Below are 12,410 nucleotides of genomic sequence, written 5' to 3' on the forward strand. Positions count from 1 at the left end.
AGAAAAAAAAAAAAGAAAAATAAATGTAAACCATACCGGCAGTTCACTTCTGCCCCGAGTCCTCACTGTTAATTTCCCTCTAGCCAGAACTTGTCTCTTCAGCGCCTCCCAGAGGCTGTTGGGCATGGCCAAGAGCAGACAGACCGCGTCATCCTGGAGGTACAGCTGGACCTCCCCTGAGCCGTCCTCTGCCTTCACACTGGAGATAAAGAATAGGATGATGAACAGGTCAGCGCTGAGTACAATACTCAACCCAGAAAATATTTACAATGCATCAAAAGTCTTTATCACGGTAAGGCTTTATGCTGCTGGTAAACTGACGTTTAGGAGCAGTTGGATGTTTTTTTTCAGCTGCCCCTGATCTCTCCTCAACGTTACCTTATCAGTACATGTACACAGGGTCCTTTATAGTCATTTCTAGGCAGTTGAGTTTAGAAGGGTTTTTTAGGAAAACAAAAAAAAAAATGCATTCATGACGCATTTAGACGCATTTCGTTTACAGAACATTTTTGACTATTTGCAAAAAAAAAAAAAGAAAAGACAAACGCGGCATGTAAACATTATACTACTATACTATACTGTTATATATATATATATATATATATATATATATATATATATATATAACATATATGATACTATCTGTCAAGTTAAGTTATTCAGGAGAGCTTTTAAAACATCCCATATACATGAAGTCTTATAAGAGAGCTCAATTCTGTATGCTGTGCAGTACATGACATACCCACACTGCTCCACATTGAACATTGTGCTGTGTGTTACATACTCCATCCCGCACAGCACAGCATTGTCACCTAAGTTTGCAATAACTCCGTGCATCCAGGTGAATTATACGTTTTTTTGGGGGGGTTTTAGGACAAGTTGGGCCTTAATTTGGTGGTAAATTTAAATTTTTAATTATTAATTTTAATCATTATATGATTTTTTTTAATTATTAATTTAATATCCCCCCCGAAATAGTAAAACATAATTTTTTTTTTTTGTCATTATCATAAGCTACCAAACCTAAGAACAAAAGAACAAGCCAAAATAAAGTCTCCTACTCCCCATGAGTAGGGGCCAGAAACAATAGCGACTATTTTGCTTTTTAAAACCTACCTAAAACAAAATAACCCCGACCTTTGACCCTAACCCTGAACTAGATCATCCTCTGATCTAGCCAATTTATCGTGGTTTTTTTTTTTTTTTTTTACAAAGACAAATTTCTTGTAAACATATTTCTCCTCTAGCAAGGTGAAAAAGATACAATATATCTTTTTCTCCATTGCAGAGGAAAAAGAACACAGAGGCAGCTTGTATCATCAGTAAGAGACCCAAAGCTGTTGGTGACAGCATGGTCTCTGCACTGGGAGTGCGCTCCCGGCACAAAATACAGGTACGTAAATATGCAGTCTCTAAGAAAAAGACAGACTTCTGTGAGGACACATATGTGCATACGCTTAGATCAGCTACCCAGTGCCGGGACAAGACTATCCAGTGCCCAGGGTATAGATGGCAAATTGCACCCCCCACTTCATTATGTGAAAGATTATGAGGAGAGGAGATAGAGAGAGAGAGCACAGTTCACACCTCCTCCCGGCTCTCTCCTCCTCTCCTTGCTGCTTCCAGCACTGGGCTGACAGAAGTAGTGATGCCGCTGTCACTACTCCTGTCAGCCTTATAGTAGAAGGAACTTGCGGCACCCCCATTTCTACAATACACTCTGCGCCCAGGGCAGCATGAGGAGAGGAGATGGAGAGAGAGCACAGCTCACACCTCCTCCCAGCTCTCTCCTCCTCTCCTTGCTGCAACAGCACTGGGCTGACAGGAGTAGAGATGCAGCTGTCACTACTCCTGTCAGCCTTATAGTAAAAGGAACTTGCAGCACCCCCATTCCTACAATACACGCTGCGCCCAGGGCAGCCTATCCCTTCTGCCCACCCCTTGTCCTGGCTCTGCAGCTACCCTACCTATCAGTCTCCCTAAATATATAAATACAGTGCATAGATACAATTTTTTTTATGTATTTAGATTTGTAGCTTAGATACAACTACAGGCATATCTTAATAGTAGCCCTTAACACTTCCAAAGGTAAAGTTAAAAAGCCCTTTGGAGTTGCTATGTGTAGCGGCATCCCCGACCTCCAAAGGCCTAATGGTGACCTCCAGAGTCAGGGAGAGCTGACAGCCTTTTTATAGTCTAGGTTATTGGGCATGGTGGGTGTAAACATGGAAACCGTTACTTTTTGCAATGCAAGAAAAGACATTTCATGTCTCTTAAACAGAACTGGGGGGGAGAGGGTTAGGGCAAGGACACCCTTAGGCAGATGCTATAGTAATTGGCAGACTCCGAGACAAAATAATAGGCAGACAGCTACACAGGTAGAGGGCCTTTAAGCTGGATGCAGGAACTGTATTTGTAGAATGGCTGTCTCCTATGGCAACTGAACTTTGAACAGTCGATAGAGATCCATAAACGTAACTCATAGTAACCCGTTATAGATCTTTTCTCACATCCCACAGTATGTTACTGTAGCTCTTCACTCACTGAGCTCCCTTTAGACTTCAAGGTCCCAGACATCACTGGATCCCCTGAGCTCTTCCACAGCTGACCTGCTGTAACCTCCTCAAGCTTCACCCACGCTAACCCGCTGGGTCCCTGACTTGGCACTCTGCTGAAGCTTTCCCACTTCTTCCCCGGCTGGTGAAAAGGTTGCTCTGGTACTTCAGACTTCCATACACTGGCCTCTGATAACAGGAATGGTTGTCCCTTACTGGCGACTATTCCTCCCTTTACCTCTGGCCTTGATCATCACTTGCCCCCCGGCGACAGGAGTGGTCGTCCCATGTGGCAACTGCTTCTCCCTCACCGCTGGCAATGATCCAGTTCCCAGGTCTGGCGGAACCTCTGCAACTTGGCTTGGCTTCCGGCCTAAAGCCCCAACGCAGTGCTGCCCCTCTCAAACCTGGATAGGCATCCTTCCAACTGTCCCTGATTTGGAGCAATGTCCCTCTGTCCCTCATTCCTCCTCATTTGTCCCTCAAGTTGGTCTGATCTATATAGTTGTGTATAAAATGCACTTTTTATCTATAAAAAAATGTTTCCCAGCGCTAAACCTTTCATCTGATTTCTAAATTGCTGCATTTGTAAATTCCAAAAGCCAATATAAAGGAATAGTAGTGGTAAAAAAAAGCGCTTGTGGGTTTAACCAATCTTGTTTTTTTGTACAACTCTCCTTTAAGGGGGTGTAGCAAGGGATGTGTCCTATGCCTGCATACTTTTGCTGATAGGTGTCCCTCATTCCCATCTCAAAAAGTTGGGAGGTATGGATAGGCCTCAGACAGCCTAGCAGCTCCCAAGATAGGCCGCAGGATTCTGCCTAGCAGCCCGGAGCCTTGTGACACATATCCAGCCAGACAGCCATCCAAGTGGCACAGAACCCCAATCGACTACTCACGAATAGGTGCTCCCAGCAGGCCAAGGGACCAAAGAGACCCCTGCCAATTGGCTGAGCCAACCTATTCACTCCTGGTCTGGATTCCCTATCCTATACCTTGATCATTCTACTTCCACAGGAAACAATGCCACCTAGTGACAAAAGAGAGGTGCATCAAATCCAGAGTTAGGGGGAAAAAAAACTGCGAATCCCCTATCAATAAGCAAGGCTAGTTACCACCTATACAAGCTAAATTTTTTAGCAACCCTGCCTACTATGAGGGTGCTACACTGTTAAACAAAAAAAGTCACTTGCCTTTCTAGTAATTTTACACTATTTGCCCCAGACTGTCAGTCCCTTAAAGTAAAAAAAGAGGTGGTGGTGGGTGGGATTGTCTTGCAACTTGCCAGTGTAAGTGGGTGTAAGGTGCAGGCAATGGATATACCAAAACTCCCAAGCAGAATTCCACTTCATGTAAATGGAGGGTGTGCTATTGGCAGTTACCAGCCACGGCACTTGGGAGCTGGACTGCACGGGATACACGTTGGCAGGGGTGTTGCTAGGTCTACAAAATATCTGGGGATAGAGCCCATAGTACCGTTGTAAAGAAAGTCATATGTTTGGGCGGGCATACACATGTATATACAGTAATATATGTGTTTGTGTATATATATATATATATATATATATATATATATATATATATCTCCACAGAGAGCCCCCCTTACATCAGGGTCTCCAGAGAACCTTCCCTCCCCTTGGGGACCCCTGCAGAGACTCGGGGGCCATGGGCCCCAGATTCGGGGTTATAGCCCCAAAAGCCACCCCCTAGCGACGCCACTGCCCGTTGGTGACAGCTGAGTGGGGCCTGTGGCTAAAGGAAATGCTAACAGCTTGTCCATCAGAGGAGAGAACAGTCTTGTCCATGTCTCCTCCCCAGCACCAACGTGATGTGCTTGTGGGAATAGCTGATGAAAGGGTGACAACACTGGAATTCCTCAAAGCTCTGCCTAGCATTGCCGCCCTCTAAGAAAAAAACACATACAGCAGAGAGCTCTGGAAGTCTCTTCCTCTCCCCTCCTCCACTGAGAAAATGTTTTATATTCTTTTCATGGAATGCAAGGTGTTCTGTGAATGTAAGAGGAGATCGTGGCATTCTCCTCTCCCCTTGTCCATTCACAGAAGATCCTCGTTGTGAGTGGATCTGGTCTCACTGAAAGGAGATTTTTTTTTTTTTTACAGTAACCAGCAGGAGGCAGGATATTCTTCATTAGTGGATAGTTATGTGACTGGTGCTATATACCCAAAACCTTTTTTTTTTTTTACTAGACTTCAGCTTTCAGAAAGAGACCAAGCAGGGTTAGAACGGCCATGTGGACATCGATTGCATTTTGCTTTTGTTTTTACTTTCACCAAAATGTCACAAGGCAGCAGTACGGCCTCCAATCACATAACGCTCTCTGCGGCATTAGACTGAGAGAACTTCAGGAACACCTTGCAGGTTCAGCAGCATGGCCTACATTTTAGGAATGGGTACGGAGGAACATGGGAAAGTAAAACCGAGAGCAAATAACGATATCCGCTCTGTAAATCAACCCCAAGTGGGGAAAGGTGGATAAAGAACTCTGGGAACACCTGCAGGCTCAGCAACAAGGCCTACATTTTAAGAATAGGCAGCAGAGTGCAGACTGTGGTACTAAAAAACATGTCAAACCTCACAACCTTTTAAAATCAAGTCGGCTTCTTTACCTCTATCAGAAAAAGTTCTGGGGTAATTTAGTGTTGCACTCACCAAGCATTTGCTCGGAAGACTCCGGACTGAGAGGTGCAGAGGGGCGAGCGCTCACATAATCCCTGGAGACAGAAAAGAGAAAACCGATGGCGGCTGTCAGGTTTAGGTGGCGTACCATGCAAATCACACAACACTGGAAGAACCATACACTTTTCTGACCATTTTACCATGAGGAGAGGTGGGAGTATGAAAAGGAGTTAGGTATGTGCAAAGCACAGGTTGAATTTAAGCTGCCTACATCCATTACAATCTGATTGTACAATCCCAACAAATGATGGCCATACACAAAACAATAAAATTACTGATTGATCAAAAATGTTAAATTACATACAGTTTAAGTTTACATACCCTGGCAGAATTTATGATTTCTTGGCCATTTTTCAGAGAATATGAATGATAACACAAAAACATTTCTTTCAGTGTTTGACTGAAGCCATTTATTATCAATCAACTTTGTTTACTCTTTTTATATCATAATGACAACAGAAACTACCCAAAACAACCCTGATCAAAAGTTTACATACCCTGGTGATTTTGGCCTGATAACATGCACACAGGTTGACACAAAGGGGTTTGAATGGCTATTAAAGTTAACAATCCTGACCTGTTTGCTTGTAATTAGTGTGTATGTATAAAAGGTCAATGAGTTTCTGGACTCCTGACAGACCCTTGCATCTTTCATCCAGTGCTGCACTGACATTTCTGGATTCTGAGTCAGGGGGAAAGCAAAATAATTGTCAAAGGATCTGCAGGAAAAGGCAGTTGAACTGTATAAAACAGGAAAGGGATATAAAAAGATATCCAAGGAATTGATAATGCCAATCAGCAGTAGTGATGGCCGAACGGTTCGCCCGGCGGTCGTTTCGCGGCTAATTTCGGCTGTTCGCGGTCCGCCCGATCGGCGGACTATTGCCGCCGTTCGCCCGGTGGACTTCCGTGTTTACTGTGTAAAAGAACTTTGACCTATGATGACACATCCATCATGGGGTACAGGACAGCCAATTGAGACATTACAGCACATGGACACTTGGACATTCCCCCTAACTTATAAATAGACCCGATCCGGCGGCCATTTTACATTCTTTCTTCTGTCACTATAGGGAGAGGTTGCTGTGCGGAGCAGGGAGAGATTGCAGTGACCCAAATCGCTAGCTATTTGGTACACAAAAGTTCTTTTCAGGACTGGTATAGGTGTTAAGTGTAGTTCAGGATATAGGTTTGAGGCACTGCTGTGCTACTGATTGTTGCAGCAGCCTGAGTGTCTTTTGTCAGTTTAGAGAAAGGGACAGGACGGTGTGTGCTGCAGGGACAGTCAGTTTAATCATTAGCTGTTACTATCAGGTCCACAAAAGTGCTATTCAAGTTATTGTTCCAGCAGCCTCTGTTTTGTCAGTTTATATAGGGACAGGCAGGAAGCTGTGTGTGAGGCAGTGAGGGTCAGTTTAATCAGTAGCTGTTACTATTAGGTCCACAAAGGTTCTTTTCAGGACTGGTATGGTAATAGGCTTGTACACGTATAATATTCTTTCTTCCAAATATAGAAAGAATATTATACTTGACTGCTGCCCTTCTGCTGCAGTCTGCTAATCAGTCACAACCTACTTGTTCCACAAAGGTCCTTATAAGGACTGGTAACTTGGTCTAGGGTGCTAAAGTACATAGGGTTGAGTGAGGTACAGTCTGCTATTCCATAAGGCCTGGTATAGGTCCACAATACATAGGGTTGAGGTGCACTACTGCTGACCGCTGCCCTATACTGCAGCAGTCCTTCATCAGTATAGGGACTGACGTACAGTCTGCTAATCAGTCACAACCTACTTGTTCCACAAAGGTCCTTATAAGGACTGGTAACTTGATCTAGGGTGCTACAGTACATAGGGTTGAGTGAGGTACAGTCTGCTATTCCATAAGGACTGGTATAGGTCCACAATACATAGGGTTGAGGTGCACTACTGCTGACCTCTGCCCTATACTGCAGCAGTCTTTATCAGTATAGGGACTGAGAGTTTTGCCACAGGGTCATTTAAAAAATGACAGACAGAGGAAGAGGCAGGCCCTTCCGCAGGGGTGGTAGGGGTAGGGCAGGAGCAACAGGCTTGAGCCAAAGTGGGAAGTTGCGGAAGGTGCGTTCAATTACTTTAAAGGACGCACCAGACTTGGTTGAGTGGCTCACTCAGCCTTATTCTTCTGCACCCTCCTAATCCTCTCGATCTGCAACCTCTTCTTCACTCTCTGCTATGTGCACCCCCAAAGACACTACCACCAACAACACCACCACCACCACATACCTTCCGCTTGAGTCACAGGAATTATTTTCCGATCCATATCAAGACATTTCTGATGCGCAGCCACTCTTGGTATTGGATCAGGAAGAGGAGGTAGCAACAACCGCTACTCAGCAGTCTGACGACAGTACCCAGATCAGCCCAAGGAGGAGGTTGGTCCCCGGTGTTGCTGCCTACTCCGAGATCTCTACTTATAGCGGTGGGGAAGGTGACGTCGATGATGACGTGTCTAGTGATGTCACATGGGTGCCCACAAGAGAGGAAGAGGAGGGGAGTTCAGAGGGAGATATGGACCAGCAGATAGGGAGGAGAAGCAGGAATAACTTACATTGCACAGGAGGGACAAAGCGACTGCGAATGTATCAGGAGCGAGTCATCGACCATGTACGGTCACATCTGGCGCTCCCAGGACACCGGCACATGGCTCCGCAGTGTGGGCTTTTTTTTTAACGTGTCTGCTGCTGACAATAGCGTTGCCATCTGCAATCTTTGCAGTCAACGCATTAGTTGCGGTAAGCCCAACACTCACCTAGGGACGACCGCCTTAAGAAGGCACATGAGCAGCCATCACCGAGCCCAGTGGGAGCAACGGAACACACAAAGCCACACTCCAGGCTCTCACCGTCCAGCCTCGTCTTCTACTTCTCCTCTCTCCTCACAATTGTCCTCCACTCCACCTTCCATCACGCCAAGCTCACGTTTTTCTGCAAAAAGGCAGGCTTCCGTGGGCCTAATGTTCGAGCGTAAAAAAATGATGACGCCGGATAACCCTCTTGCCCAACGGTTGACAGCTGGCTTGTCAGAACTCATAGCCCGCCAACTACTGCCATATAAACTGGTGGACTCGGAGGCCTTTCGCAAATTTGTGGCCATTGGAACACCACAATGGAAGGTCCCAGGAAGGAAGTATTTCTCAGAGAAGGGCATCCCAGAGCTATATGGCCATGTTCAGCAGCAAGTGAATGTATCTCTGGCACACATTGTCGGTGCCAAGATACATCTGACCACAGACACGTGGTCTAGCAAACACGGGCAGGGAAGGTATACCACTTTTACTGCCCACTGGGTGAACCTTCAAGCATGTAATCCGTGGCACCCGTGTAGATTTGGTTTTACCGCCACGAATTACATGCAGGCCTGGCCCTTCTTCTCCTCCTCCTCCATCCTCCTCCCTCTCCTCCTCGGCTGACTCCTCCTTTTCCGCTGCGCCGCCCAAGCTCCCCAGAACCTATTCGACATGCCAGGTGAGACGTTGCCATGCCGTGCTGCGTCTGTTGTGCCTGGAAGCCAAGAGCCACACTGGCCCGGCACTCCTTTCAGCTTTGCGTTCACAGGCAGATCAGTGGCTAACACCGCTCAATTTGACAGTTGGTAAAGTGGTGTGTGACAACGGTGCCAATCTGCTTAGCGCATTGAAACAGGGCAAAATCACGCACGTGCCATGCATGGCACACGTCTTAAACTTGGTCGTGCAGCGATTCCTTGTCAAATACCCTGGGGTCCAGGACATGTTGCGGCAGGCAAGGAAAATCTCGGCCCATTTCAGAAGATCTTACACGGCCATGGCTCGCCTTGCTGACATTCAGCGGCGACACAATCTGCCGGTCAGACGTCTTATTTGCGATTGCCCGACGTGATGGAACTCAACCTTCTATATGCTTGATAGGCTGCTCCAGCAGAAACGTGCAGTTAACGTCTACCTGTATGAACTCTGCGGCAGAACAGGTTCTGGGGAGCTGGGTTTTTTTTCACCAGTGCCTTTAATGCGCGACGCATGCAGACTTCTGCGGCCATTTGAGGAGATCACCAAACTGGTCAGTCGCAGCCATGGCGCCATCAGTGACATGGTACCTTATGCCTTCTTTATGGAGCGTGCATTGCATCGTGTCATTGATCAAGCTGTGGAGGAGCAGGAGCGGGAAGATGAGGAAGTCACAATGCTGGATGAATTCCTGGGGGGGCTACTCTATCTGAGAGAAGTCAACAACAGGAGTCTGAAGAGGAGTCAGAGGAGGATGGTGCCCGGGCGGATGAGGAGGAGCAAGAAGAGCATACTTTAAACCTTTCTGGGATCTCTGTTGTGCGTGGATGGAGAGAGGAGAATGAAGAGGACGACATTATCCTGGATGATGAGCAGGAGCCAGGCCACCACACCGCTTCCAGTTTAGTGCAAATGGGGGCCTTCATGCTCCAGTGTTTTAATAGGGACCCCCGTATAAAAAGCATAAGGGTCAAGGACCAGTACTGGGTGGCAACGTACTTAGACCCCCGGTACAAACACAAAATGGCGGAAATGTTACCGCCGTCACAGAGGGCTGGCAGAATGGAGCACTTACAGGCCTTGCTTCGAGAAATGCTGCATTCTGCTTTTGCGTGCGCTGGCAGAGGAGCAATTCCCACTCCTAGAGAAGGAGTTGCGGGTACCAATCCAACAGCGCCTGCAAGAAGAGGGCGGTTTGAAAATGTGTTGGTGACTTCGGATATGAGGTCATTCTTTCAGCCGACCCATCGACAGGTGTCATCCGGATCCAGCATCAGGGAACGCCTAGACCGTCAGGTGTCCGACTACATCGTGTTAACGGCCGATGTGGACGCTCTGAGGAGTGATGAACCCCTGGACTACTGGGTGGACAGGCTTGACCTCTAGCCAGAGCTTGCCCAATTTGCAATCGAACTGTTGGCTTGCCCCTCATCCAGTGTCCTGTCCGAAAGGACGTTCAGCGCAGCAGCGGGGATCGTGACCGATAAGCGTACTTGCCTAGCTCACGACAGTGTTAACTACCTCACATTTCTAAAAATGAATGAGGCATTGATCTCGGGGAATTCAACACATGTGACCAGTAGACCATGTATATGTCTATAAACAATTTTTTTAATCGAGCACACAGACCTTCTTTCTTCATTTGGCTCACTTCCTTGTCCAAAACAGCACACCGTACTATATGCCCGTACCCTCTTTGAAGAGGTTGAGCGGTGTCATATTTCTACTGGGGCTGCTTATTATGAGGGGCTCCCACCAACCCTGTGCTGTGCTGACTTCCTCCTGGGGCTGCTTATTATGAGGGGCTCCCACCATCCCTGTGCTGTGCTGACTTCCTCCTGGGGCTGTACCTCTGCTGTGCATATTATGAGGGGCTCCTACCATCCCTGTGCTATTCTTATTATGAGGGGCTCCCACCATCCCTGTGCTGTGCTGACTTCCTCCTGGGGCTGCTTATTATGAGGGGCTCCCACCACCCCTGTGCTATGCTGACATCCTCCTGGGGCTGCTTATTATGAGGGGCTCCCACCATCCCTGTGCTGACTTCCTCCTGGGGCTATACCTCTGCTGTGCATATGAGGGGCTCCCACCATCCCTGTGCTATGCTCATTATGAGGGGCTCCCACCATCCCTGTGCTATGCTCATTATGAGGGGCTCCCACCATCCCTGTGCTATGCTCATTATGAGGGGCTCCCACCATGCCTGTGCTATGCTGACTTCCTCCTGGTGCTGCTTACGGTGCAGGTGTCAATGCTGTATAACACGGTGCTGATGTCAGTACTCTCTATCACGGTGCTGCTGTCAGTGCTGTATATCACGGTGCTTGTATTAGTGCTTTATGTCACGCTGCTGATGTCAGTGCTCTCTATCACGGTGCTGGTGTCAGATCACTCTATCACGGTGCAGGTGTCATTGCTGTATGTCACGCTGCTGATGTCAGTGCTCTCTATCACGGTGCTGCTGTCAGTGCTGTATATCACGGTGCTGGTATTAGTGCTTTATGTCACGCTGCTGATGTCAGTGCTCTGTATCACAGTGCTGGTGTCAGATGACTCTATCACGGTGCAGGTGTCATTGCTGTATGTCACGCTGCTGGTGATCATCTCCTGCACCCTCTTCTTTGCCTACCCTGACCTTCCCTCTCCTCCATTGCCTTCATGCGCTTCACAGTCCTGAATTGTCACAACAATTTCCCATATAAAAAAAGAATGCTTGTAGTTGTCGATCCCAGATTCACCTCATACATGTGTTATGTCATTGGCCATGTGGTGGGACTATGTTTGCACAGCTATTAATTATTTTGTGGCTGCAAATTTGACCTTTAAATTTGCAAAGTTCGCCTCCCATTGAAGTCAATGGGGCCCGCCGCGAACGTTACGGTTCGCGAACTATCGGCCGCTTTCACGAAACGTCCCGTCGGAAGTTCGTCCATCACTAATCAGCAGTGTTCAAACTCTAATCAAGAAATGGAAAATGAGGGGTTCTATTGAAACCAAACCATGGTCAGGTAGACCAACTACAATTTCAGCCATAACTGCCAGGTAAATTGTTCGGGATGCAAAGAAAAACCCACAAATAACTTCAGGTGAAATACAGGACTCTCTGAAAACATGTGGTGTGACTGTTTCAAGATGCACAATAAGGAGGCACTTGAAGAAAGATGGGCTGCATGGTCGAGTCGCCAGAAGAAAGCCATTACTATGCAAATGGCACAAAGTATCCCACTTACAATATGGCAAACAGCACAGAGACAAGCCTCAAACCTTCTGGCACAAAGTCACTTGGAGTGATGAGACCAAAATTGATCTTTTTGGCCACAACCATAAACGGTTCATTTGGAGAGGAGTCAACAAGGCCTATGATGACTGGTACACCATTCCTACTGTGAAACACGGAGGTGGATCGCTGATGTTTTGGGGATGTGTGAGCTACAAAGGCACAGGAAATTTTGCAAAAATTGATGGCAAAAGGAATGCAGTATGTTATCAAAAAATATCGGAGGAACATTTGCATTCATCAACCAGGAAGCTCCGCATGGGACGTACTTGGACATTCCAACATGACAATGATCCAAAAAACAAGGCCAAGTTGACCTGTCATTGGCTACAGCAGAATAAAGTAAAAGTTCTGGAGTGGCC

At 46.9% G+C, this 12,410-nt stretch overlaps 1 protein-coding gene across 2 annotated transcripts in view; it reads right to left on the reverse strand.

Moving 5' to 3' along the window:
* The window catches only part of CTC1 (CST telomere replication complex component 1), a 101,996-nt gene that overhangs the window by 12,627 nt on the left and 76,959 nt on the right, over positions 1–12,410 (reverse strand). For both annotated transcript variants that reach the window (XM_077470612.1, XM_077470613.1), the window contains 2 exons: positions 5,226–5,287; positions 37–199 (listed from right to left, as the gene is read on the reverse strand). In XM_077470612.1, coding sequence (XP_077326738.1) covers positions 37–199; positions 5,226–5,287 — 225 coding nt within the window. The remainder of the gene's footprint in view (positions 1–36; positions 200–5,225; positions 5,288–12,410) is intronic.

This window comes from Lithobates pipiens, unplaced genomic scaffold (assembly GCF_037356315.1).
Source record: "Lithobates pipiens isolate NorthernLeopardFrog02 unplaced genomic scaffold, aLitPip1_a1.2 Scaffold_8, whole genome shotgun sequence".
Taxonomy (NCBI): domain Eukaryota; kingdom Metazoa; phylum Chordata; class Amphibia; order Anura; family Ranidae; genus Lithobates; species Lithobates pipiens.